This window comes from Bos taurus, chromosome 3 (genome assembly GCF_002263795.3).
Source record: "Bos taurus isolate L1 Dominette 01449 registration number 42190680 breed Hereford chromosome 3, ARS-UCD2.0, whole genome shotgun sequence".
Classification (NCBI taxonomy): Eukaryota; Metazoa; Chordata; class Mammalia; order Artiodactyla; family Bovidae; genus Bos; species Bos taurus.
In genome coordinates, this window is record NC_037330.1 from 100709603 (window position 1) to 100735006 (window position 25404).

At 49.8% G+C, this 25404-nt stretch overlaps 4 protein-coding genes across 18 annotated transcripts in view; 2 read left to right on the top strand and 2 right to left on the bottom strand.

The window, feature by feature from the left end:
* Positions 1-9325, top strand: part of TESK2 (testis associated actin remodelling kinase 2) — a 139252-nt gene extending 129927 nt beyond the window's left edge. For all 8 annotated transcript variants that reach the window (XM_059885157.1, XM_024990170.2, XM_059885158.1 and 5 more), the window contains 6 exons: positions 5298-5380; positions 5606-5690; positions 6161-6244; positions 6457-6543; positions 7243-7360; positions 7679-9325. In XM_059885157.1, the coding sequence (XP_059741140.1) occupies positions 5298-5380; positions 5606-5690; positions 6161-6244; positions 6457-6543; positions 7243-7360; positions 7679-8403 (1182 nt within the window). In that variant the 3' untranslated portion in view covers positions 8404-9325. The remainder of the gene's footprint in view (positions 1-5297; positions 5381-5605; positions 5691-6160; positions 6245-6456; positions 6544-7242; positions 7361-7678) is intronic.
* On the bottom strand, positions 9223-12872 carry TOE1 (target of EGR1, exonuclease). Of its 2 annotated transcripts, none has more exon segments than NM_001075594.1 (8): positions 9223-10195; positions 10274-10433; positions 10634-10893; positions 11163-11321; positions 11450-11546; positions 11692-11732; positions 11819-11961; positions 12686-12872. In NM_001075594.1, coding segments are annotated over 8 exon segments (1575 nt in total). In that variant the 5' UTR covers positions 12738-12872; the 3' UTR covers positions 9223-9532.
* MUTYH (mutY DNA glycosylase) lies at positions 12847-21410 on the top strand. Of its 7 annotated transcripts, none has more exons than NM_001046135.2 (17): positions 12847-13035; positions 16997-17092; positions 17234-17360; positions 17883-18031; positions 18121-18160; positions 18282-18355; positions 18493-18534; positions 18617-18688; positions 18766-18879; positions 18960-19057; positions 19139-19283; positions 19370-19433; positions 19608-19799; positions 19904-20046; positions 20130-20282; positions 20473-20514; positions 21216-21410. In NM_001046135.2, the coding sequence occupies exons 3-17, from the start codon at positions 17240-17242 to the stop codon at positions 21345-21347; spliced, it is 1581 nt and encodes a 526-aa protein (NP_001039600.2). In that variant the 5' UTR covers positions 12847-13035; positions 16997-17092; positions 17234-17239; the 3' UTR covers positions 21348-21410. The 7 variants fall into 7 exon arrangements, with proteins under 7 accessions (NP_001039600.2, XP_059739668.1, XP_059739672.1 ...); XM_059883685.1 differs by having other exon boundaries at positions 13002-14085; XM_059883689.1 differs by having other exon boundaries at positions 13002-14085; positions 17886-18031.
* A 571-nt stretch (positions 21411-21981) lies between these two features.
* HPDL (4-hydroxyphenylpyruvate dioxygenase like) lies at positions 21982-23635 on the bottom strand. The gene has a single exon (NM_001099371.1). It carries the CDS (start codon positions 23388-23390, stop codon positions 22218-22220), a length of 1173 nt encoding a protein of 390 aa, NP_001092841.1. The 5' UTR covers positions 23391-23635; the 3' UTR covers positions 21982-22217.
* Positions 23636-25404: the final 1769 nt, after the last annotated feature.

Here is a 25404-nt window from a genome sequence, read left to right on the forward strand (position 1 = left end):
ACAGTCCATGGGGTCGCAGAGTCAGACACAGCTGAGCGACTTCACTTCACTTAGAGCTAACACTTACAAATGGACCTGGCATTTCTCTGTTTGGGTCGTTTTATTCAGTGCCAGTACAGGCTGTGCAGCTGTTCTAGGAGCCCTCAGGATCTGCTCTCAGGTGTCTCCTCTGGCGCAGTCCTGAAGGGTTTGTGCTGGCTTACAGAAATGCGTTCATGGCCACCTTTTGAATCTCTTGTCAGCTTGGTCCCCACCATGGAGAGTCGAATGTATGATTAGTGTGTGCCTTTTCACTTGCTTTCAAAAGAAGCTTTATTCGTCAGACTTTCACATGACAAACTTTGGCCGAGTTCTTTCTGCATGTCTGTGCTAGGTTAGAGATACAGAGATAATAGGATCAGTCCCTGCCCTTTGAAGAGGCAGACTTGTAAGCCTCTGCTACTGTGTGATGTATTATAATAGGAGGAAGGACAAAGAGGAATGGGAGCCAGGTGGCAGCAGTGCCTGGGCTCCTCTTTGAACCAGAAAAGGTCACCTCTCACCTCAGGGAAGTCTGACTGGGCCTTTCTTATATCTGTTGCTTACTCCAGGCATACTTTTGAATAAAGCATTCTTCAGCTTGATTTAATGGACTTTGTATCCCACACAGCCTGAAAATTAGTCTGGGTTCTTCAGAACCCCACAGTGGTCTGAGTTCATACTTTGTGCTCTGTACCGTCAGTCTGTACTGTGGCCATGTCCAAGTTGGGTGAGAAATGCAAGCATTACAGTAGGCGCCCTTGGATTAATCAGCTTTGGAGGTGGGGGCTAGCATCCCAGATGAAGGGGTCTTACTGTATTGCCTGCACAAACAGTGCTGCCTTCTCCATGGGCCTGGGCCTCTGCTTCTGTCTTAAGACTGCATTGTTCCTGCCATAGCCTTGCTGTCTCTAGTGGAAAGCTTTTCAACCAGTTTTTCTGGAAAGGTCAGAATCATTAGGGGATGATCCTATTAGAATCAGGAGACCCACAGCTTTACCACTCATAGTTGGAAGCTTCACTTTTCTCATCTTAAATGTAAAAATCTCAGATCTGCCCACCTGACAAGGTTGTTTGAATCACTTGGACTAGTTTATGAATACTGTTTTATAATTAATTCGTAAGGTACCACACAGGCAGAAGTAGACAGTCTTTCCCTTGCACAAGGGGCTAGGAAATATTCCCAAGGGCACTTCGCTCTTAAGATATTGCTGCTTTGCTGAATCTTTTAGTATATGGTGTACAGCCTATAGCTATAGGAAGGGACTATAGAAACAGACACTTAGGTCAAATACTAAGGTTAGAGAGAAGAGAATGCAAAGGATACTTTGGAAAAGGATATTGAACCTAACCTGAGGGTACAGAGACGACTTCTTGGAGAAGGTGATGCCTGAGCTGAATCTTGAAAATTGAATTCTACTTAGTAAGTATTGTGTGTTTGTGCTTAGTTGCTTAGACATGTCTGACTCTTTGTGATCCCATGGACTGCAGCCTACCAGGCTCCTCTGTTCATGGTGATTCTCCAGGCATAAGTACTGGAGTACGTTGCCATGCCCTCCTCCAGGGGATTTTCCCAACGCAAGGATCAAACCCATGTCTCCCACATTGCAGGCAGATTCTTTACTGACTGAGCCACCAGGGAAGCCCTGGTGTGTGAGACCTGGGTTCGATCCCTGGGTTGGGAAGATCCCCTGGAAGAGGGCATGGCAACCCACATTGTGTGTGTGGTGGGGTTATATTCCAGATCACATCAGTCGAACAGTATAAACAAAGGCATAGAGACATGAACAGTATGATATGCAGACTGTGAGGCTGAAGTGGTAGGGGATAAGAATTGAAAGCAGAGGAGTCTGATGATATACTATCTAACTTGGATTTTATCTTCTAGATAGGAAATGAAGAACCATTGTTGGCTTCTTTTAAATAACAACTTTTTTGAGATATTACTCACATAAAATAAAATTCATCCTTTCAAAGTATACATTTCAGTGGTTTTTAGTATATTTAATTATCACCACTATCTAATTTCAAATCTTTTCATCGTTCCAAAAGGAAAACCCCATGCCCTGTTCTCCCCTCCCTTCAGCCTTTGGGAACCACTAATCTTTTTTCAGTTTCTATAGCTTTGCTTAATCTGGACATTTCATAGAAATAGAATCATACAATATATTATTGCTAGCTTTTAAGTAGGTGAGTAACAGATTTGCATTTTACAAAGATCATGCTGGCAGAAGTGAGGAAGGTGGATTCTGGAGATCAAGCCTAGCCTAGGCAGAGACCATTTGGAATACTGGAGTATTCAGAGGAGGACCTGAATTAAGGCAACAGTCATGGGGATGAAAAAGGAGGGGGCGATTTGAAAACATTTAGAAGCTAAAATTATTTGGAGTTAAGAGTGGAAAGTCTAGGTGAATCCCAAGTTTCTAGCTTAGCAAACTGGGTGGAAAACAGCAATACTAGCTGACATAAAAATACAGCTAGAGATTTAGTTTTGGGGGAAAAAGATGAGTTCAGCTTTGCATGTATAGTTCAGTGTGAATAATCCAGATGTCGTCCAGATATAGACCAGATGTGCAAAGCTGAAGATTGAGAAATAAAGGTCAGTTGCAGAGGATATACATTTGGGAGTCATCAGTACAGAAGTGGTAATTAGAAAAGAAATGTGGAATAGTCTCCACAGCTATAGGCCTAGGAGAACCCTGAGACCATCACCCTCGGGGGTGGGAGGAAAAGCCTGCCCTAGAGTGTTCAGAGTAGCCAGAGGTAGAGAAGGAAATCTATAGTGTCACAGAAGCCAGGAGAGAAGAATCAAAAGCAACAGAAATAGCTTGTAATTAGCCTTTGATTGGAGAAGGCAATGGCACTCCAGTACTCTTGCCTGGAAAATCCCATGGATGGAGGAGCCTGGTAGGCTGCAGTCCAGGGGGTCGCTAAGAGTCGGACACGACTGAAGCGACTTAGCAGCAGCCTTTGATAGCTAGTCTGTTTGCTCCAGGGCCACAATGGCTTAGTCTCTACATGTCCAGCATTGATAGGATTCCTGAATCATATATAAAAATGCTGAAGGAAATAATCAGCAATGTCAACAGCAGCAAAATCAAGTAATACTAAGGACTGATTTTGTCTACTGAGTTTAATGACATGGAACTCAGAGGGATCCTCCGGGAGAACACTTCCAGCAGAAGCCAGTGAGGAAGGGGTGGGAGATGAGGAAGTAAAAACAGCAAGTGTTGCCAGCCAGACTTCACTAGTCTAGACTCCACTAAGAGCAGGCTCAGGAGTTTATTGAAAAACCCCATAGGAGCTAATCCTGGTCAGGGATCCTCCCCATTTTCCTCATCACCTCAGATACAGCCTCCTAAAGTTGGCTCTTTTGGTTTTCAGTATTCCATCTTTGTCTTTGGCTCCAGTCCCTGGCTGCTGGCTATGAAGAAGCTTTAAGAGAGGCAGGGGTCACATTCCAGATCAGAGGCAGACTGGGCTAGGCAGGCTCATCCATGTTGTGGGGCCCTGATCAACCTTGCCGTAGCCATCTTTTAGCGGCTCAGAGAAGCTACTGTAAGTCGCTTCCTCCTGGATGGTTGGTCTACAGTGAGTGTATGAGAGGGCTTCATGACGGTGAAGATGGGACAGAAATTGAAGAGCTTTGATAAGGGGTACCGGCCATGCTCTGTTCCTTATTGCTGCGCCTAAGCTGAATTTCGCAGGATTGTTTCTAAGGGCTGAAAAGCCAGTAGTAAACAGGACTTTAGACTGATCCTTGGAGACAGGAGCCTGAGTTGTTGATGAAAGAAGAGGAGGGGAGAAAAACAAGCAACAGATCTGAGCCGCCACTGCCTCACAAGCCAGTGCCCAATAGCCTAGACTTCGGCTGTCTAATAGACAGGCTGGCTTAGAACCCATCTTCTCATAGATTGTAAAGTCAGGGAGTTGGGGTGGGGGTGGATTGCTGAGCCAGGGGACTGATGGAAGGGCTGAAGCCAGGACAAGCACAAGGAGAGGCCTGCTTAGAAGCCAGAGACAGTTATGTCTATCAGGAAACGAGGACAATAGATGTAATGAAATCACAGGCTGCTTCCAGCTCAGAAAAAGAGAGCTCAGAAAAAGAGAGCATAGTGTGATCACATCAAGGCCAGAGTAAGGGACTAATTTGTATCTGATGCGAAGTAACCAGGTGACTTGGCAATGCCTTGGCAACTATGTGCCAAGGTGAGGAAGAGGGAGGGCTAGAGGGCCTTGCCAGTCCCAGAAATGTCCCTGTGAGCCAAGGATCCCTGTTCTCTGCTGCCCCTGGAGGAAGGGGGGATCGAATGAGGTGCCTCCTGAGCCAGAGTGGTGTAGGTCCATTTTGAATATTTGAGGAGAGCTCGTTGCTGCTTTATGTTTAAAGTCATTTGGGTTCATCCTTTCTCTGGAGACAGCAGCATTTGTTCAACAAGCTTGTCTTGAACCTCTCTCATAAATTGAATAGTGTAAGGAAGGCCCAAACCCGAATTTGCCCCTGAGAGGCTGATGGCCTCTCTGCTAGGCTGTAAGAGGAAGTGGCAGAGAGGAGTTAATGGAGTTGAGAAAGCTGAAGGTGAGAACTGGAGAGGTCAGGACTGGAAAGGTAAGCTTACCTTAAAGCACACTAAATTTTCTGAGGAAAAAAGAATTGGGAGAATATTCCAAATGGAAAGAAAAAGTAAAAGCAAAGACAAAGGTTTGAAGGGCCTGTTCAGGCTTGTCTGTAAGAAGTTTGGATGAAGATATGTATATAGGGGCACCAGGGGCTCAGATCACAGAACAAAGCCAGATTGTGGAATTTTAATGCCAGAGGGTGGTTGTAATCTTGTGGGCAGTGAAAGTTGGTATAGGCTTGTCCTGTGCTTACATTACTTGGCAAGGTCAGGCCTGGTCTTTGAGTCTCTACGTTCTGAGAGAAGAATGGAGGCCAGGGTCTGATAGCCTGTCTTCTTCCACTAGATTATAAGCTCCAAGAGAACAAGGGTTTCTGTTTACTGTGATATCTTTGATACTTAGAACCTTGCCTAGCACATGGAAAACAAAGATAAATATTTGTTTAGAGCATGGTATGAATCCTAGGGCAGCCACCCAAGATCCAGGCCTAACTCACCTCACATGGCTATCAGAGCCCCACTGGGGTCAGCCCAAGAGCATGATTTCACCAAGAAGCAAAGGACAAGGTACCATGTGGTAGTAGGGAGGGGTGGTGGGAAACTCTATGGCTGGCTGGTCCCCTCTTCTGATCCACATGTCTTCTTCTTTGGGAACCCTAGAACTGCCTGATAAAGAGGGATGAAAATGGTTACTCTGCAGTGGTAGCTGACTTTGGCCTGGCTGAGAAGATCCCTGATATCAGGTGGGTAACCCTAATGGGTGCTGGGGTCACTGAAGGGACTGAGGCAAAGGGGAAGACTCCAGTGTCCTCTTCAGAGGCTAGGACTTGGTCACAGCCCAATCTCAGCTCCCTAAATTCAGTCAATTTTGGTGTGCCCATCCTTGGGGGAGAGAAATTCCCAATGGTCAGACCTCCCATTGCACCCACCAGTGGCAAGCTCATTTTCCATACATTCTTACCCCACAGCACAGGCGGTGAGAAGCTAGCTGTGGTGGGCTCACCCTTCTGGATGGCACCTGAGGTTCTCCGAGATGAGCCCTACAATGAAAAGGTGAGTCTGGGGACCCCAAGGCCTGATTCTCTGTAGAATCCATTCTTAGCATAAAGTGCCTTGGATCACCCTTCACGTATAGGGTAAGGATCTATATCCTTCCTGCAAAATCAGCACTGGTACCTGTCAGCTGCCTGGTGAATGAACTGAATGAAATATGGTCAGTATTTCATTCCACTTCCTGATGGCTCAGTGGTTAAGAATCCCCCAGCAAATGCAGATGTGGGTTTGATCCCTGGGTCAGGAAGATCTCCTAGAGTAGGAAATATCAACCCACTCCAGTATTCTTCCCTGGGAAATCCCACAGACAGAGGAGCCTGGCGGGCTACAGTCCAGAGTCACAGAGTTAAGACATGACTGAGCAACTGAGTACATGGTCAGTAGGGCCCAAGCCTGGGCTAGTGAACATGAGAGACAGAAACCCCACCTCTTACCCCATCGAGGGAAACTGAGATTTCACTACCCACCAGGCGGACGTGTTCTCTTATGGTATCATCCTCTGTGAGATCATCGCCCGCATCCAGGCTGATCCAGACTATCTTCCCCGAACAGAGGTGAGCTCCAGGATGGGGATCAGTGCCACTGGGATGGCTGCTTTCGAGGCCATGGAATTTTTTATTTTCTTGGGGTGGAGTTCCTGGAACTTGGTCTGTGGCTTCTTCTCTGGGGCAGTTCTCCACCTCTCCTGAGCAGGCCAGGATGGGTGGAGGGGTTAATGACCTGTCTACCCATGTCCCTGCTCCTTCTCCACCATACCCATCCACAGAATTTCGGGCTAGACTATGATGCTTTCCAGCACATGGTGGGAGACTGTCCCCCAGACTTTCTGCAGCTCACCTTCAACTGCTGTAATGTGAGTATCTTTTTCTCCTGGGCTTTGGTTGGGGCTGGCTGAACCCTGTTCACCTGGTTAGGACCACAGGAAGAGGCTGCTAATTAGCCTCATGAGGGACCTCTGTCTCAATGATGAGTGGCAGTGCCTATGTTCCTTCCTCTGGGCCTGTCAGACTCTGGCCCAAAGCCTTGGACCAAGGAAAGGAAAATTGCTTTGTATTATCCAGTCCTCAGCTTGTAATGTAAACCTACTACCCCTTTTCTTGGATATTGATGGAGCTTTGGTCAGGTTTTAGTTGGACCACGCATCCAACTGGTCCAAAGCCCATAAGAAAGGCTCGTTAGCATTTTAGGTCTGGGGCCGCACCTACCAGTTATGACTAAGGGGTAGCTGGGACTGGTCCAGGTAGCTTCCAGAAACATGTTAGCTGCAGAACTCAAAGAATAGAACCAACCAATGTGAACACCCCCTTTTGGAGGGTTCTATGCCAAACAAGGGGACAAGACATAGAAAGGCCGCTGAGGTAGGGGAGGGTACTAGACAACAGCATCTTCCCTGACCTTCACTCTGGGGCTCAGTCTTACGGTCTGGAACCTTCAGAAAAGATCTCTTTGATACACATCTGACTCTTAAAAGATGCCAGAAACAGACTCAAATGCCATCCTCGGGATGGAAGATAGGAGGTCAGGGCTAATGGCTGGTGTGGATGACTTACAGATGGACCCCAAACTACGCCCATCCTTTGTGGAGATTGGGAAGACCTTGGAGGAAATTCTGAGCCGCCTACAGGAGGAAGAGCTGGAGAGAGACAGGAAGCTGCAGCCCACAGCCAAGGGTAAGAGATGAAACTAGAATGTCCAGCCTGAACCCATGGGAGGATATTAGGATGGTGGGGGGCGAAGGGGCTTCCCCTCTAGGGCTGTGATCACAGGATCCCATGTACAGAAGAAAGGTAAAGAAGCAGGGGATGATGGGAAAAGTCCTGGAGCTCTGCACTAGCATACCGCCTCCCTTCTGAGTCTGTTTTCTCATTGTTGAATGGGGACAACAGTACCTACCTTTGCTTTCTCAAGTGGTAAAACATTGTGTATGAGATATTGCTTTTATTTGTTATGACTAGAGAGAAACCCTGACTTGACTCACTATTCTTCAGGACTCTTGGAGAAAGGACCTGGGGTGAAGCGACTGAGCTTACTGGATGACAAGATACCGCCCAAGTCCCCACGCCCAAGACGTACCATCTGGCTGTCTCGAAGCCAGTCAGACATTTTCTCCAATAAGCCCCCACGTACAGTGAACGTCTTGGATCCCTACTACCAGCCACAACGAGTTGGTGCTGCCCGAGCCCCCAAAATCAACCCTTTCAGTGCTCGCCAGGACCTCAAAGGTGGCAAGATCAAGTTCTTTGACCTGCCCAGCAAGTCTGTCATCTCCCTGGTATTTGACCTGGATGCACCAGGGCCTGGAACGATCCCCATGGCTGACTGGCAGGAGCCCCTGGGCCCACCTGCTCGCCGGTGGCGTTCTTTGCCTAGTTCACCTGAGTTCTTGCATCAGGAGGCTTGTCCATTTGTGGGCCGGGAAGAATCACTATCTGATGGGCCCCCACCACGCCTCAGCAGTCACAAGTACAGAGTAAGGGAGATCCCACCATTCCGAGCATCTGCCCAGCCAGCTGCTCCAGCCCATGAGGCCATGGACTGCTCCAACGCCCAGGAAGAAAATGGTTTTGGGCCCAGGCCCCAAGGGGTCAGTCCGTGCCTTGCAGGTGCCCCTGAGGAGATGGAAGTGGAAGAAGAAAGGCCAAGAGACTTGGCTCCAGTCCCCTTCTCTGTCTCAGGCATGGGCCTGAGGACCCAGGGAGAGCAGGATGGGTGAGCAGAGTTCATCCCCACCTCACCTTGGGGACAGACCTTCAGCTGAAGCCACAGGGCCCCCTTGGTGCAAAGCCTAGACTCTTTCCGGGGGCCCAGAGAGCACACAAGCTAAGCCAAGCCAGACTTATCTGTGAGGCGAGGCAGCCATGAGAGGCCTTCCTAGTTAGGGCCAATGGCTGATACGAAGCCTCTGAAATCCAGCAAGGAGCTCTGGCTCCCACCAGATCCCCAAGACTTCCCGACAGGACCAGAGGATTCCTAGTTCTAGTGTGAGCTGGCAGGCAGCTATTACCCCAGGTTCTTCTCCTACCCCAGGTCTGTTTCTTGCCCTTTCCTGGGGCATATAAGCTAATGGATGGAACCTGTAGCTGACCAGGAGATCATAAAGGGCATGGCTATTTCTCAGACCTGAAGACTGGGGTGCTTCTTGCCAGAATGTCTAAGACACTTGAATAATAATTGCTGTTTGCACTTACTGCACGGCCAGACGATGTCACTACATTTCTATGCAAGACAAGGCAGAGTGGTGGTCGTGGCTCTCAGCTAACCTATTCAAAGATCTTTTCCAGTTGATTAATCTATTTTCATATTTATGAAGGAGTCTTAATGTTCTGCCCTAAAAGACTTTCAACCTTGTGGTTGGGAGTGGGGCTGATTTTGTAGGCCCTAGGGCCTGCTCTGTGAATTTGTCGACACATGATACACCCAACTGGTTTATACATGGACTGATTTCTTCCCTTTCTGCTATGGCCAGAGCTATGGGAACAGTCTGTCCTAATAGAACCACAATAAGAAATAACCAAAGATGAAGCTGGTCAGATATTTTCATATCTTGTTTCTGGTTTTCTTCTTTTTTTTTTTTTGGTAAAACTTTCCCAGGACACTTTGAGATTTAAAAATGAATAAAGTCGGTGTTACAGGTGCTGGTCAGCCTTCTTAATTGTACTCTTGTTCTTCAGCCTCTGGGGTAAAGGCAGAAATGCCAGAGCAGTGCAACAGTATCTCTGCCAGGACGCCATCCTATCCCCGAGTAGTTGGGATTAAGTCACTCACAGGCTAGAGGGATCCAGACTCCTCTGATCCACTCTCAGCTTCTGTTCCTAGGCCCTGAGTGCTGTGTAGAAGTTGGGTCAGCTGCTACCCCAAGCCAGCTTCATCTTCTGGTTGTGGGCTTTGGAAGAACGGGAGAACTGGCTCTTAACCACTGTGAGGGGGACAGCTTTGCCACTAAGGTATACCTTGTTGTGACATTCAGGTAGCCATGGTTCAGAGCTACAGGGATGGGATCCTTGGCTCACTCCCACATAGGCCATCACGTAACCTGTCATAAAGGCATCAAAACCAGCCCGATGCAGTCCATCCCCAGGCACTGGGTTAGGACTGACTTGCCTCTCTGGCGCTTCTGAGGTGGCCATGTCAGTTGTGACTTGCCTCTCTGGTGCTTCTGAGGTGGCCGTGTCAGTTGTCTCAGCACTTGTTGCTTTAGGCTCCATCTCCAGGTCATTTGTGTGACCTTGCTCGGAGCCAGGTTGGGTCCCAGTCTCATCCTCAGCCACCTCCTGCTCAGTTTCCTCAGGCTTGCGATTGTCCTTACAGACCTGCTTGGTAGGAGGACTGTCTTCAGCTTCCCTAGAAGGCTGTTTCCCAGGCAGGCCCAACAAAGCCCTCCGCCGTTTTTCCTTGCGTCGTCTCCGTCGCCTCTTGTCCTCCAGCGCAGCTTCATCAGTGTCAATGATAAGGTCAATATCATGGGACCGAGGACACTGTGGTCCCAGGGGGCACCAGCCATAGGCCTAGAGGTAGGAAAGAAGCTTAGAGAGGGTTTCCAGGCATCAAAGTCCCTTCCCCAGGAAATGGGCAGGTGTGCTCACCGAGAAGTTGTCACAAATGCTGGTGGAATGAGTACGGTAGGTGGGGGGCGGTGCACAGCAGCGGTAGTCAATATGGGCCCTCATGCTAGAAGGATAGCTGCAGAACTCCAGGGTCAGGTGTGGGCTGCCAGCTGCCCGCTGCTTCCCATTTTCCCGCTCACTGCAACATCACAAGAGGATATGGATCCACTAGCATGTAAGCTCCGTGAGAGTAGGGGTTTTTGTCTGTTCTGTTCACTGCTGAACCCTTGGCACTAAAGCAGTGCCTGCCCCATGGTAGGCACTCACTTAACATCTTAAGTGAATGAAATAATCAGGCTTATGCCAGGCCCCACCCCGTTCCCTCAACCAGTTCCTCACCATTTCCGGAAGGCATATTCTAGGTAGGAGGCCAGAAAGCGGGCATGAAACTCGGCAGCATATTTGGTGTCATAAATGCCAGCGGGAAACATTTCACAAAGGTCAGCAGTGAAGGTTCCCAAGTTCTCGGGCAGATGTGCGTAAAAGTTCTGGTAGAGGAACACCAAGTCTATCAGGCCGTTGTGTAGTACCAGGGGCCGGCGGGCCCGGATCAGCTCCAGGAACAGTGTCCTCACTGACTGTCTCTGACTCTCATCACCCTAGGTAGAAAGAAAGGGGTCATCAAGAAGGATAGAGTGCCTTAGGGAACCTCTCTTGCAGGACACCTGTCCCAGGCAGCCTCACCTGGAAAGTTCTCCCTTGCTTTCATCTAATTTATTGCTATTCACCAGTTTATCAATCTTGTTTATCCAGCTCTGTCACTGGTGAGTCCCCATACTCCTAAGAAGCAGATCCTCCCCAGTGTACCCACCCTAGAGTAGTAAGAAATGAATTCACAAAAGAGGCAGTCTCAAGGCTGAAGATCTACCTTGTCATTGCCCTTGTGGTAGGGGATTCCTTGAGCGTACTGGCGGTTGAAGTTGAAGCCATGCTGTACCAGGAACTGCACAGACTTTGGTTCTATGACATACTCTTCCATGCACAGTAGGGTCAGATTGAACACTTGGGCCAGGTATGAGTGTTCACCCTGGGAGAAAAAGAGATTCTACTACATCCAGCCTTAGGAGAAAAAAACCTTATAGCTGATGTTCATCAGTATCTCAATCCCTCCTTCCCTTGCCACAGACCTGGGATGGGGGTGACAGTAACCCATACCTTGTCTGGCTGCTGCTTGAAGCAAGCGAGGCCCAGGGAGAGGATGGAACGGGTCCTGGCAGCATGACACACGGCCTTGTAACGTTCCTCGATGCACCTTGGGGTTGGGTTTGGGGGTGGCTGTGGCTGGGAGTTAGCCTCATGCAAGACCCAAACCACCCAGGACTGTGACCTCCACTCTAGGGTTGAGGTCTGCCCTTCCTGGCAAGGCTAGGACTAAAGAGATCAGGGCTTATACTTACTGGTTCAGCAAACACTTCCTGTCCCCAAGCCCACTCAGTTCCTATGGATCAGTAAAGGGAGAGCTGTTAGGTTCTGCAGTACCAGCCCTTTAACCACCACCTGCTCTCCCAGTTCCCTAGCTCTCACCGTGTCCACAGCCACAAAGTTAGCTGTCTTTATGGCCAGGAGGAGGGATGGCCACATCTCCTTGAAGTTGTCACTTTGCACATCCACCACGGGAACCTGGACTACTAGCTCCTCTCCAGATTTTGTGCTTTGGCGGACACCATCTGGAGATAAGAAGGGTGATGGATATTAATGCTCAGGGAAGAGCCCAAGGGAACAGACACCAAGCTAGGCCATGGCTGGGAGCTGGGGCAGCTTCCCCCTCAAGAGTTATATTGCATATGCTTTATACACAGGATTGGAGTGAACAGTGCCCTGAATTTGGGGAGAGAAAGCTTGGGCCTTCCAGTGGCTAATGTAAAATTCTGGGAAATTGTTTCCCCTTAGCATCAAGACCTGTAAAAGTGGAAGGCTGAACTAGATAATCTGTTGAGGTTCCTTTTCCCCATATCCTGCAGGAAATATTTTGCAAGGTTTGAGGACTTCAGGCCCGTTGATATCCCACAAAGCTCTGTAACCGTTCCCATGGTGCCTCAGAGCCACAAGTGGCAGTAGCCAGTATGTGCCAGAGCCTAACAGATAACGCCCCAATCCGTCCCACTTCCTGTGGACCACAACTCCCAACCTCCCCCAATTAACAGCGCTATAAACTCCAGACTACATCTCCCGACATGCCCCGACGGGTCCTAACTATCCTCCCAACACTCCAGGCTTTTGGAGGCGGGACCGCGGTGCACACCGGGACATGTAGTCTCCTCGTGGCTGATCCAAAAGGAAGGCGCTAGTCCTCCGAAACTTGAGGCAGGTTTCTTAGAACTATGAGTCCGAGGCCCTCCGCTGCCTCGGAGCGCACAGGCTTTGAAAACGGCCCCTGGGAAAGCCACTCACCGTCTGAGACCGTGGGAGCTGAGGCTGCGCCATCGTCACTGTCGGCGGCCATGACACCGCGGGTCCCTCGCTAGTATAGTCACTGGGCACGGGGGACTTCCGCTTCGTCTCCTGTCTCGGTTCCTGCAGTCGGGGATGGGGCGGGGTCTCATACCCAGAATCGCCGAACGGTCGGACTTCCTTTAAGATCTCCTGCGTCTGGTGCGGAAGAGGCAGCCTGGCGCGCTAGAGGCAGCCTGGCGCGCGCTGGAATCCTATTGGCCGGCGTGGATCGGCTTGCCGCCAATATTGGCCGGGGCCACGCCCCCTGGAGTTCGTCGGAGAGCTTGGCGCGGGAGATCGCGCGGGAGGTAATTCCTTCTTCCTGTGCGACCTGGCGGGAACGCAGGCTTTCGTGTTATGCTGTCTTCATCGACTCTGCCCCGGGGTGGGGGTTGGGGTTTTTATGTCTGTAGAGGATGAGATGATACCTGAGCTAAGCTTAAAGCAACCGTAGAAGTTATGCAGACTAGAGACTGTGGGTGGAAAAAGGATTTGGGAAAAGGCTAGCTCCTAGGGAGGGTGGAGAGCTCGTTGCATTCCAGCAAGTGAAAGGAGCGGGGAAGGGGACAGGAGATGAGGCTGCGGAGGGTGAAAGCGACCGCTAGCAGGGACACTTTTGAAACAATAGACGCGCATGATAATAAGGACTTGAATTAGGCTCCAGCAGTGACAGCTTGTAAGCAATTAGGAGTTATAGTTGTTCCTGAGGGGTTTGGGATTTGATTTCTGCTACTGAGAGTTGTCCCTACCGTAGACCAGAACTTTCTCAAGAGCTCTGGTTTCCACCAAGGACTCTGAACCTTTTCTGTCTCTGATTATTTGCTGTTTCCAGTTCATCCTTTCTACTGAATCTTTTCATCATCATTCTGAATTGTTTGGATTTCTCCCATTCTGGAAAAAAGGGGTACTTTTAATGCAGTTTGCCTGGCACTGTGCACAACAGTCAACAAAAGACACCCAAGTTTCTTTCATGGAATTTTACAGTTAAGTGGGGAAAGCAGACACTGATCAAAGAATCACAAATAAACATGAAATTATGATTGGTATAAGAGCAACAGTGGAGAAGTACAGAAGAGGGTAAGACTGGGGGGGATCTGATTTGGACATTTAAGTCAAGACCTGAAGAGTAAATAAATGTTAGGACAAGAGCTGTCCAAGCAGAGGAAATGAACTGGGTGAGGCCTCAAGGTGGACAGACACTTTGGGAATTGAAGCAACTATTTCAGGCAAACATGGCTGGAGCGCGGTGGGTGAGGGGATGAGGCAGGTTGAGCTGTTTGTATCCTGCAAAGATACATTAAGAGGATTGGCTCCTGAGAGCAATGGGTGTGACAGCCAACGTCCTCGTGGCCTACAAGGTACTTTGTAATCCTATTCCCCGCACCTTGTTTGGAATGGCACCCACTCCAGTATTCTTGCCTGGAGAAGTTCATGGATAGAGGAGCCTGGAGGGCTACAGTCACAAAATCAGAAATGACTGAGCGACTTTCAGTTTCCCCTTCTTTACCTCTTTGACCTCACCTACTACTCACCCCTTCCTATTCCATTTCTAACCACACTGACTTCCTCAATCTACAAACACACCGGGAACCCTGCTGCACTAGCACAGGTAGTCATCCGTATGGATAACTCCTTTAACTGCTTTAAGTCATTGGTCAAATATTGCTCTAACAAGGCCCACCTTGACCACGTTCTTTAACATTGCAACATTCCACCACCCTCACTTCTTAGCCCCTTCACAAGTCTACTTTGACTGTTTATGCTAGTTTTTATCACCTAACATCCTATATAATTGGCTGATTTTATGCATTATTTTTTGTAGATCCCATAAACTCTATGAAGGCCCAAACCTTTGCTGTTTTATTTATTGAAGTATTCCAGGCACCTAAAACTGCTTGGACTTAGTAGGCACTCCATAAGGAATTATGGAAGTCAGTGAGTTTGGTCAAGAAGTTTTGCTAGGAAGTGGGTGTGTCTGTGGATGGGATTGGAGGAGGAGGAGGAGAGAACATTCCTCCATATAATGGGATAAAGGAGAAGGAAAGTGCAGATGGGGGGAAGTTTATGCATTGGTTCTTTTTTCTGAAAGCGGAAGCAAGCTCTTTTGATGAAAATGAGGTGTGAAGCATAGCTAGAATATGGAAGCAACCTAGATGTCCATCAACAGATAAGTGGATAAAGAAGTTGTGGTATATAGACACAATGGAATATTACTTAGCCATAAAAAGGAACACATTTGAGCTAGTTCTAATGAGGTGGATGAACCTAGAACCTATTATACAGAGTGAAGTCAGTCAGAAAGAGAAAGATAAATACTGTATTCTAACACATATATATGGAATCTAGAACAATGGTACTGAAAAATTAATTTATAGGGCAACAGTGGAGAAACAGACATAGAGAATAGACTTATGGACATTGGAAGAGGGGAGGATAGGGTAAGATATACGGAAAGAGTAACATTGAAACTTACAGTATCATATGTAAAATAGATAGCCAATGGGAATTTGCTGTATGGCTCAGGAAACTCAAACAGGGGCTCTGTATTAACCCAGAGGGGTGGGACGGGAGGGGAGTTTCAAAGGAGAGGGATATATGTATACCTATGGCTGATTCAAATTGCCAACATCCGCTGGATCATCAAAAAAGCAAGAGAGTTCTAGAAAAACATCTATTTTTGCTTTATTGACCATGCCAAAGCCTTGGATCACAATAAACTGTGGAAAATTCTGAAAGAGATGGGAATACCAGACCACCTGACCTGCTTCTTGAGAAACCTGTATGCAGGTCAGGAAGCAACAGTTAGAACTGGACATGGAACAACAGACTGGTTCCAAATAGGAAAAAGTACGTCAAGGCTGTATATTGTCACCCTGCTTATTTAACTTCTATGCCGAGTACATCATAAGAAACACTGGGCTGGAGGAAGCACAAGCTGGAATTAAGATTGCTGGGAGAAATATCAATAACCTCAGATATGCAGATGACACCACCCTTATGGCAGAAAGTGAAGAGGAGCTAAAAAGCCTCTTGATGAAAGTGAAAAAGGAGAGTGAAAAAGTTGGCTTAAAGCTCAACATTCAGAAAACTAAGATCATGGTAGCCGGTCCCATCACTTCATGAGGAGAAGGGGACGACAGAGGATGAGATGGTTGGATGGTATCACTGAATCTTTGGACGTGGGTTTGGATGGATTCCGGGAGTTGGTGATGGACAGGGAGGCCTGGCACGCTGTGGTTCATGGGGTCGCAAAGATTTGGACACAACAGAGCAACTGAACTGAATGGCTGATTCACGTTGAGGTTCGACAGAGAACAGCAAAATTCTGTAAAGCAATTATCCTACAATTTAAAAAAAAAATCAGGTGTGAAGGAAAAAGTTTGAGGAGAGGGTTTGAACCAGAGTTTCAGCAGGGACTGCAGTATAGTCAAGTATAACTCTGCAGGCCGATCTTTGGAGTTTGAATCAAAAAGTTGCTTAATCACAAGCGTCAGCTTCCTCATAACTGAAATGGAGGTAATCCTAGAACATACCTCATGAGATTGTTAAGAGACTAAGTAAGAAAACCGGTAAAGCATTTACGCTGGGTCTGGCATGTATAACACTCACTAACTTAGCTGTTAGATAAAAGGTAAAAGCAGCAGCCAGAACAGTTAGGGAGCAGTGAAGATCAACCAGATGTTTTCTCATTACTAGTGGATAGGCAGCTGCGATTTACTAAATCAGTAGATTAGAAATAAAAATAGCTCATTTCCCCCTCTTCCCAACTTGCCATCTGCTCTCAGGCAAATCTTTTACCCTCTCCGATCCTTAGTTTCTCTGTTTTTTTTTTCCTTTGCATTTTATCTTTAAAATCATCATTGAGGTTTCTCCTTTCTATAGGATGAAGGTTTAGACTAGATGATTACTAAAGGCTGTTTCACAGATCGCCAGTCCAGGTTCAATGCATGAGACAGGGTGCTCAGGGCTAGTGTACTGGGATGACCCAGAGGGATGGAATGGGGAGGGAGGTGGGAAGGGGGGTTAGGATGGGGAACACATGTAAACCTATGGCTGATTCATGTCAATGTATGGCAAAAACCACTACAATATTGTAAGGTAATTCGCCTCCAATTAAAAAAAAAAAAAAGCTGCTTCAGTGTAAATGTGCTACATCTCTAAGGAGATAAACCTCTTATACCTGAGCTCCCAGGGGTACACATATGCTCCTGCACAGGAGGCTTTGGTCCTTGACTCAGCCCAGCTCTGGCTTCTTACTTATGTCTCCAGGTGTATACTAATGCTGGTCCCACTAAGGCCACTTGCAGAAGTTCAGCCCTACTGGTCATATCTCAGTACCACAGCCCCCCAGGAGTAAGTAAGCCCGTGAGTATCCAGGGAGTGCTTGAGAAAAGCTAGACACTTTATATGAATGGTGTGGGGAGGGAGGTAGCTTTACCCTTTACAGGACCCTAAGATTCAGCCTCATGGTGACTGACATACTTTGGCTGGGTCATTCTGTTCTAGCTGATCATGAAGAAGTCACGAGCAGCTGTGGGGAATCGAAGTGGTCGCAGGAAGCAGGCATCCAGCCAGGAGGGAAAGGAGAAATGTGCCTTCGGCAGCAGCCAGGCCAAGCCTTCTGCCCCCAGTGGTAAGGATCTGGGTCCTAATCAGACTCAGGGGCTGGTTTAATTGGCCGTGAAAGGGGGCAAATTCAGGCTGGGAAGAGAGCATGGTATGTATCAAGTCATTAAGGAACTAATTAAGGATCTAATTCTGACTTTGCTCTGTGACTTTGGAATAATTGCTCTGAATAGATGCTTTCTATCAGTGACATGGAGCAGTAGTCTGTGCATTTCCTTCCTCACTTGGCTTTCATGGGATCCAACGAGTTTATCAGCCCGAAAGTGTTCTGTGAATGGGAAGGCCCTCCACAGGTGTATGTTTGGCAGAAACTTGGATTTTCATTATGATCCAGAGACAAAGGAGCCAGGGGTACCTCCCTGGGGAGATAAAGGCTAGAAACTTGACCTAGGCTACAAAACCCTAGAGCCTCCCAGTCTGAGCTCAAGCAAGGGATTGGGGTGGGTGAAGCCTTAAGTGGACAGCCTGAAACCAGGCCTCTGGTGCACAGCCTGTGCAGGGACGATCCCTGAGTTTTCTGAAACCCCAGCAGGGCCGGCCAGGCAGCAGAAGGCATTATTGCAGGCCTCTGTCTCCCCATACCATCTATTCAGAGATGTGGCCGAGGTCACAGCCCTCCAGGAGAGCTTGCTGGATTGGTATGACCGAAAGAAGCGGGACCTACCCTGGAGAAGGCTGGTAGGAGGACAATGGATGTGAGGGGGTGGGTAGGAGGCTGGTGCCCAGCCCCCTCCACACTAACTGCCCATATGGGATTGCATTGGCAGGTGGAGGATGAGGTGGACCTAGACAGGCGGGCATACGCTGGTGAGTACATCTCCTTGGAGCAGGGCTGCTTTGCCTAGACGACCTCAGGTTTGGGGTCTAGGAGCTGTGGGCTAAGAGTAGGGCAGCCAGCAGTGTCCTCATGCCAGCTGCTCTTCCCCAGTGTGGGTCGCAGAGGTCATGCTGCAGCAGACCCAGGTTGCCACGGTGATCAACTATTATACCCGATGGATGCAGGTGACTTCTGGGAACAAAGGGAAGGGTCAGTCATGGTCCAGACCCCAGATGACTCCTTGGGGGTAGGGATAAAATAAGGTCTCCTCCACTTCCTTCACCTTTGGCCTCATCTCTTTTTGTCTGCCTTCGGGCTGTAGAAGTGGCCAACGCTGCAGGACCTGGCCAGTGCTTCCCTGGAGGTGAGAACCACCCTAGGGTAGGGGGAATGGGGACTACTGAGGACCGATCCCTGACCCCTCTGACCTCTGACCCCACACACAGGAAGTTAACCAACTCTGGGCCGGCCTGGGCTATTACTCTCGAGGCCGGTGGCTACAGGAAGGAGCCCGGAAGGTAAGGGGTTGACGAGGGGTCTGGGAGCCCCAGGACCTTGGGTGCCTCATAATCATGAACCTTCCCATTCCAATCAGGTGGTAGAGGAGCTAGGGGGCCACATGCCACGTACAGCAGAGACCCTGCAGCAGTTCCTACCTGGGGTAGGGCGGTACACAGCCGGAGCTATTGCTTCCATAGCCTTTGGCCAGGTGAGCCCACTGCCCACCCCCATATTGTGCATGCCCACCTTACTCCCAGACCAGGCTGACTCTGGACTCCTCTGTGCCAGGCCGCTGGAGTGGTGGATGGGAACGTCATACGGGTGCTGTGCCGTGTCCGAGCCATAGGTGCTGATTCCAGCAGCACTCTTGTCTCCCAGCACCTCTGGTAGGATACTAGGGTAAAGAGGAAGATTGGAAAGGTGTCTCCAAAGGGTCTTTGGCTCAGAGCAATGTTCCCTTCTTGTAGGAGCCTAGCCCAGCAGCTGGTGGACCCAGCCCGGCCAGGGGACTTTAACCAAGCAGCCATGGAGTTGGGGGCCATAGTGTGCACCCCGAAGCGCCCACTCTGCAGCCACTGCCCTGTGCAGAACCTGTGCCGGGCACGCCAGAGGGTGAGCCACCCAAGGAAGGGAGGCAGTCAGGGGTCCTAGGGAGTGACCCCTGCTCCATGGCATCCTGCCCTGTCTGTGCCTCTCAGGTGGAGCGGGAGCAGCTTTCAGCCTCACAGAGCCTGCCAGGCAATTGTGACGTGGAGGAGTGTGGTGAGTGGCAGCCCCAGCCCTTCCCTGTGCTGTCAGGGAGCTGCCTGTGGCAGCCTCATTCCCTTTCATCCTACAACCGAGTCAGATTCTACAGAGCTGGGCAAAGACCTGCTCTTTGGGCTTGGTACCCGAGCCCACTTGGCCTGAGTGAGGCTCTTGGATCTCTCTTCCCAGCTCCCAACACTGGACAGTGCCCGCTGTGTGCGCCTCCCACAGAGCCCTGGGACCAGACCCTGGGAGTGACCAACTTTCCCAGAAAGGCCAGCCGCAAGCCCCCCAGGGAGGAGTGCTCTGCCATCTGTGTTCTGGAGCAGCCCAAGGCCCTTGGGGGTGCCCACATTCTGCTGGTGCAGAGGCCCAACTCAGGTACCTGGTCCCTGGCAGTGCAGCGAGGTGGCATGAGCAACAGGGAAGAAATGGAGGCAGCAGCAGCTAAGGCCCCACCCACAGCTGGCTGCCCTCCCTCTCAGGTCTGCTGGCAGGACTGTGGGAGTTCCCGTCAGTGAGTGTGAATGCGGAAGCCTCAGGGCAGCATCAGCGGGCGGCCCTGCTGCAGGAACTGCAGAGTTGGGTGGGGCCCCTCCCGGACACACGCCTTCAGCACCTGGGGCAGGTGAGTGAGGAGAGGAGTGACCAGGAATGATGGCTTCTGTGGCCCCATCTCCGGGTCTGTTTCAGCCTCTTGGCACCCCCTAGGTGGTCCACACCTTCTCTCACATCAAGATGACATACCAAGTATACAGTCTGGCCTTGGAAGAACACACCCCAGTGACCATTGTACCACCCGGCGCTCGCTGGCTGACCCGGGAGGACTTTCACACTGCAGCTGTCTCCACCGCCATGAAAAAGGCACTACCTTTGTTGTCTTCGTTGTGTTTTTTCGTGTTCCCTGCGTGTTCTAAGTAAACCTATTACTATGTAAACAAATGAAAAACATATCTTAAACAAAAGTGCTGGGGCATGAAGTTAAGGGTAGAATACAGAGGTTTGTCTCTTTGCGGGAAAGATGCCAGCCCTGCACTTCCCTCTTCTCGTCTAGGTGTTCCGCATGTATGAGGGCCAACAGCCTGGCACCTGCAAGGTGAGTCTCTTGGCCCTCACCCAGCCATCTCTCCCCAGGGCCAAATCTACAGGTTTTCAGTGAGTTAAGTGATGCATGTTTGGGTGAACAGTCTCCATGACAGTTCACTGGGGCGAGAGGAATAGTTCTTGACCTGAAGACCTTACAGGTAGAGAGGGGACAGGAGGCAAATGATGGAGACAGTAGTGTCACAGTGTGTGAAATGTACTCAGTTTTGTGGGATATGAAGTGGGGAGCTATCGTATCTATCTGGAAGAATCAGGAATGGATGCTTGGAAGAAGCAGCTGGTAATCTAGGTCCTAGAACTAAATTATTTTCTCCAGGTTTGGAAGGAGAATCAGCAGTAAAGATGTTCTTTCCTGGCCCAAGAGTAGTGTGAGCCAAGGTGAAATACCATACAGCCTGTGAGCTGTTGGATTAGTTGGAGTTAGCAGGACTGGCCCAGGACAGTTAAGGCCGTGAGCACTAGGCCCTGAAGGATTTTAGGCGGAGAGAGGAGTCAGATTTGCCTGTCAGGAAGACTACCTCAGGCTGCCTTTTAAAGAATTGATTGATTGAAGAGTTAGATACTGGAAACAGGATGGAAGCTTTACAGTATTAAGGCTAGAATCTGAGCTAGATCAGTGGTACGGGGAGGGCGAGGTGGAAGGAGAAGACTCTACTGTCACCTCGGTGTTTCCTTCCTTTGTCTTCTGCACAGGGTTCCAAGAGATCCCAGGTGGCCACCCTGTCCAAACGGAAAAAGCCCAGTCCAGGCCAGCAAGTCCTGGAGAGTTTCTTTTGGCCGCACGTCCCCACTGATGCACCCAGCCTCAACACTGCAGCCCAGTGATGCCTTTGGAATCCTCCACCCCGCTGAGAATCCTGTTTAATAAAATGCTTATTTTTGTAGTCATTCTGGAGGCTTCCCACCCTCTCCTGAGCCCCTTCACTCCTCACCTCTGAGGGACCCAGAAAGTGGTAGAGCTCTGTTTGGTGCTGACTTCTGCTGAGCTCCTAGCCAGCCCTGGGCAGATGGAGGAGGGGGTGTTCTGTCCTGAGTGATCTGTCCTCCTCCAACCCCAGAAAGGGAGAAGGCAGCTGCAGAGAGCCCCTGCCAGTGGCTTACATCCAGCACTCTCCGGCCAGGTCTCTGATTGGAGCTGCGTTATCACCCTAGAGCAGGTGGTTGGGCTTAGCCCTGACTCAGCCCCTCCTTCCTGCAGTGCCTTCTCCCTAGGGAACAGGGAAGTACGGAGGAGAATTTATTTTGCCTTAGACTCCTGTGCTCAGTGACTCTTTGGCAACCCCATGGACTGTAGCCCACCAGGCTCCTCTATCCATGGAATTTTCTAGGCAAAAATGCTGGAATGGGTTGCCATTTAGATCATTTGTTTAGGGATACGTTATATATGGAGTGAAACAATGCAGAAAATCAAATTGGAGGTGTGGTGGAGAGAAATGAGGTCAGAAAGACATAAAGAGGATTCAGAAATACTGGTTATGTTCTATTTCCTAATCATATAATTTTGCTATTCTTTACACTTTGCATATATATTAGATACAGACAATATGAGAAATGTTTCACAGTTAAAAAAAAATCCCACCTCTCTGGACCCCTGTGAGAGTTTCAACTTCTGGCAGGTACTGATGAGATGGAAGCCCCTAAAGACAAAAGCTGTTACTCCAGGCCTCCGTGAATGTCCCTCAGTTCCAGCAGGCTCTATGCCGAACTTTCCAATGCTCCGGGACAGCCGGCTGCATCCAGCTTGGGCCCTTTGCAGGCTTCTTGGACCCTGGCAGCTTGCTCCTGCACAGACTGCCACAGGGCCCGAATGTTGCCTTGGCCAAAGCCAGTGGCCCCCTGTCTCTGGATCAGCTCCAGGAAGAAAGTGTCCTCCGCAAACAGGGACTTGGTGAAGACCTGAAGCAGAAACTTGCCTCTGTCACCATCTAGCAATACCCCCTGTCGGGCCAGCAGGTTAGGCTCCTGCCCTGCAGCCAGGATCTGCTCCTCCTTGCCTGGCTGCTGGTAGTAGGCCTTAGGAGGAGTCAGAAGCTGACCCCCAGCCCCTGCCACCCCTTCAGTGGCTTCCTTGATACTGGGTGTGTACAGCCCCACATGCTGCAATCCAGGTCCCCTGTTCCGGGCCAGAAACTGCTCCACCTGGTCCTGTCCGCTGGTGGCCCTTGGCAGGGACTCTGCCAGCACAAGGGTGGGGACAGCGCTGCCGACAGGGCCCTGCAGGGCGGTGAGCCTCAGCCCGCCAAGCCCAGACCCTGCTGCCACCTCCAGCCCCAGCTCTGGATCCTCACCTGGGCTCAGTGGCAGGTGGTGAAAGCCTAGACAGTCGTGGAACCAGTGCAGCAGTTTTGGGGAGCTGCTGGGGTTGCAGGCCAAGGTCAGGTGATCGACGTGGCTGAACCAGCCCGGGCCGGGTGTGGAGGGCACAGGGCTAAAGCCAGGCAGGAAGGGCCCACCGAAACCAGTGCGCTCCAGCAGAGTCAGACTGAGGTTGCCTGCCGGCGAGCTTACCACGGCATAGGTGGCAGTGCCCTGCTCATCTCGCACGCTGACAGGGGGCACCGGCACGCTGCAGCCCAGCGCTGCCAGCCCCCGGGCGGCAGCGCCCGCGTCGGCCACGTCGAAGCACAGGTTTGTGGCGCTGGGTATCCCATGATGCGGGTCCAGGCCATACAGTGGCTCTCCGGGCCCCGCGCCCTCATTCACCAAAAAGACAGCGTCGCCGCTGCGCAGAGCCAGTTGCCTCCAGCCGTCTGCTTCCCGTACTGCCAAAGGCTGAAAGCCAAAGAGGCGCTGCAGATCCCGGGCGAGGGGTAGCCCCGCCGGCACGTGGAAGGCGATATGACACAGACGGCGGACGGGCGCGGCCATAGCGGTCTGTATGGCGACCCTGGCCTGTCCTTCCCCTGGGGACACTCACTTGTCATTCAGGACTCCGAGACTCTCGTCTTGTCGTCGGAAGCCGGTGGAGTCCAATTTTGCCGGCAAAACACCTTCCTCGATCTTTTTCTGGCAGAAGCCACAGACGGACCCCCTTGGGGGCTTGCAGTTCCTGCTGCCGAGCTACCACAAACTGGAGCTGCCTGGGGACCACCAAGTCTGAGCTGCGGCTTTTGAGAACCACGTGGAGGCACGGCAGGAAAGGGGCGGGAGAGGGGGCGGAGCCAGTGCCTGCCATTCTCCACCTTCTGCTCAGCCTGTGTCGCAGACAGTACCCCGGGGACACAGGACTGCCCCCCTCCCATGGCCTCTGGCTGGGCCTTACCCTTGAGCACTGACCTTCCCATGGCTTCTGTCTGGGCCACACACCCTTGGGCACTGATTCTCCCCCCAACTCTCGAGATCACAATAGCTGCCTTCACTAGATTCCAGGCATTGGGCTCCCATTCATGCCCAACCTCAGAGCAAAGGGAATCAGCTCTAGTTGGGGGAAAAGCCCGGATTTTCTCCCTATAAGCACGGAATTTTTAGCAATTTTCCTGCTTTAGCTTAAAATATTTGGAGAATTTTGCTTTTAAGTCCTAATGTTCCTAAAACTTAAAAAAGAAAAAAAAAATGCTTTAAGTTACAGATTTTCACTCTTTCTCCAAAATAGTGTAGAGAAATTTGTTATAGGAAGATAAACCATTTATATAGCTCCTACATGCATCTATCTTTTGGGAAATCTCTCAGTTGCACCTCTTTATTCAACCCCACTTCTCCCTTAATATGGTTTACCCTCCTTATCCTAAACAAGATTTATAGGGAAAAAAAAAAAACACACAAAAAAACAGTGGCTCAGGATCTGAAAGGAACAGCTGCATGGGTGTCCTTTCTCACCCTCCTGACTCTATTGAAAGAAAAGTGAAAGTCACTCAGTTGTGTCCAACTCTTTGAGATCCCAGGGAATAGTCCATAGAATTCTCCAGGCCAGAATATTGGAGTGGGTAGCTGTTCCCTTCTCCAGGGGATCTTCCCAACCCAGGGATCGAACCCAGGTCTCCCAAATTGCAGGTGGATTCTTTACTAGCTGAACCACCAGGAAAGCCTTAGGATTGAACAAGCCCTCCCTGCTCTTTGCAGTTTCTTGATTGGGTACTGGGCCAGAGAAGCTTAGTGGGGGCACTTCTGGTCTTGTCATTCAGAACAGTGTGAGATCCCTGGGTTGAGGAAATTAGGAGTCTTTTGGAACTTCACCGGTAGCTCTTGAAGGGATTGGAAGGGCATTCCAAGAAGGGCAAATTGCATAAACAAAAGCTCAGTGAGGAGTGTGAGCCAAGCCCTCAGAGGACCCATGGAGCATAAGGTTGGGGAGACAGTGGGACGGATGCTATGGTCTGAGGCATTGTAAAAGAGATTCCTTTATCAGGCGGCCTGGTGTGACAACTTATTATTGAGTTTCATTGGCAAGAGGAAGAAGGATGGAACGAGAAGACAGGGCTTAGCAAAAGGCCTGGCTGAGTGTTCAGGCCTATAGTCAGTAAGTCAGTACCTGGAAGCTGGTCATTAGTGGTGAAAGGCACTTTGTGCTATTCTGCACACCAGTGATTTTGAGAACATGAGCTTCAGAAGCCATTAAGACCTGGTATTATAATTCACCTCCAATTCTGACTAGCACCTGTATAACTTTGAGCAAGTTGCTTAACCTCTCTGAGCCTTAGTTTCTTCATCTGTAAAAATAGGAATAATAATATTACCTAGTTCATGGGATTGTTATGATTAAAAGAAATAGTATGTGGTATAGTATATGGATGAAGCACAAGCTGGAATCAAGATTGCTGGGAGAAATATCAATAACCTCAGATATGCAGATGATACCACTCTTATGTCAGAAAGTGAAGAACTAAAGAGCCTCTTGATGAAAGTTAAAGAGAAGAGTTAAAAAGTTTGCTTAAAGCTCAACATT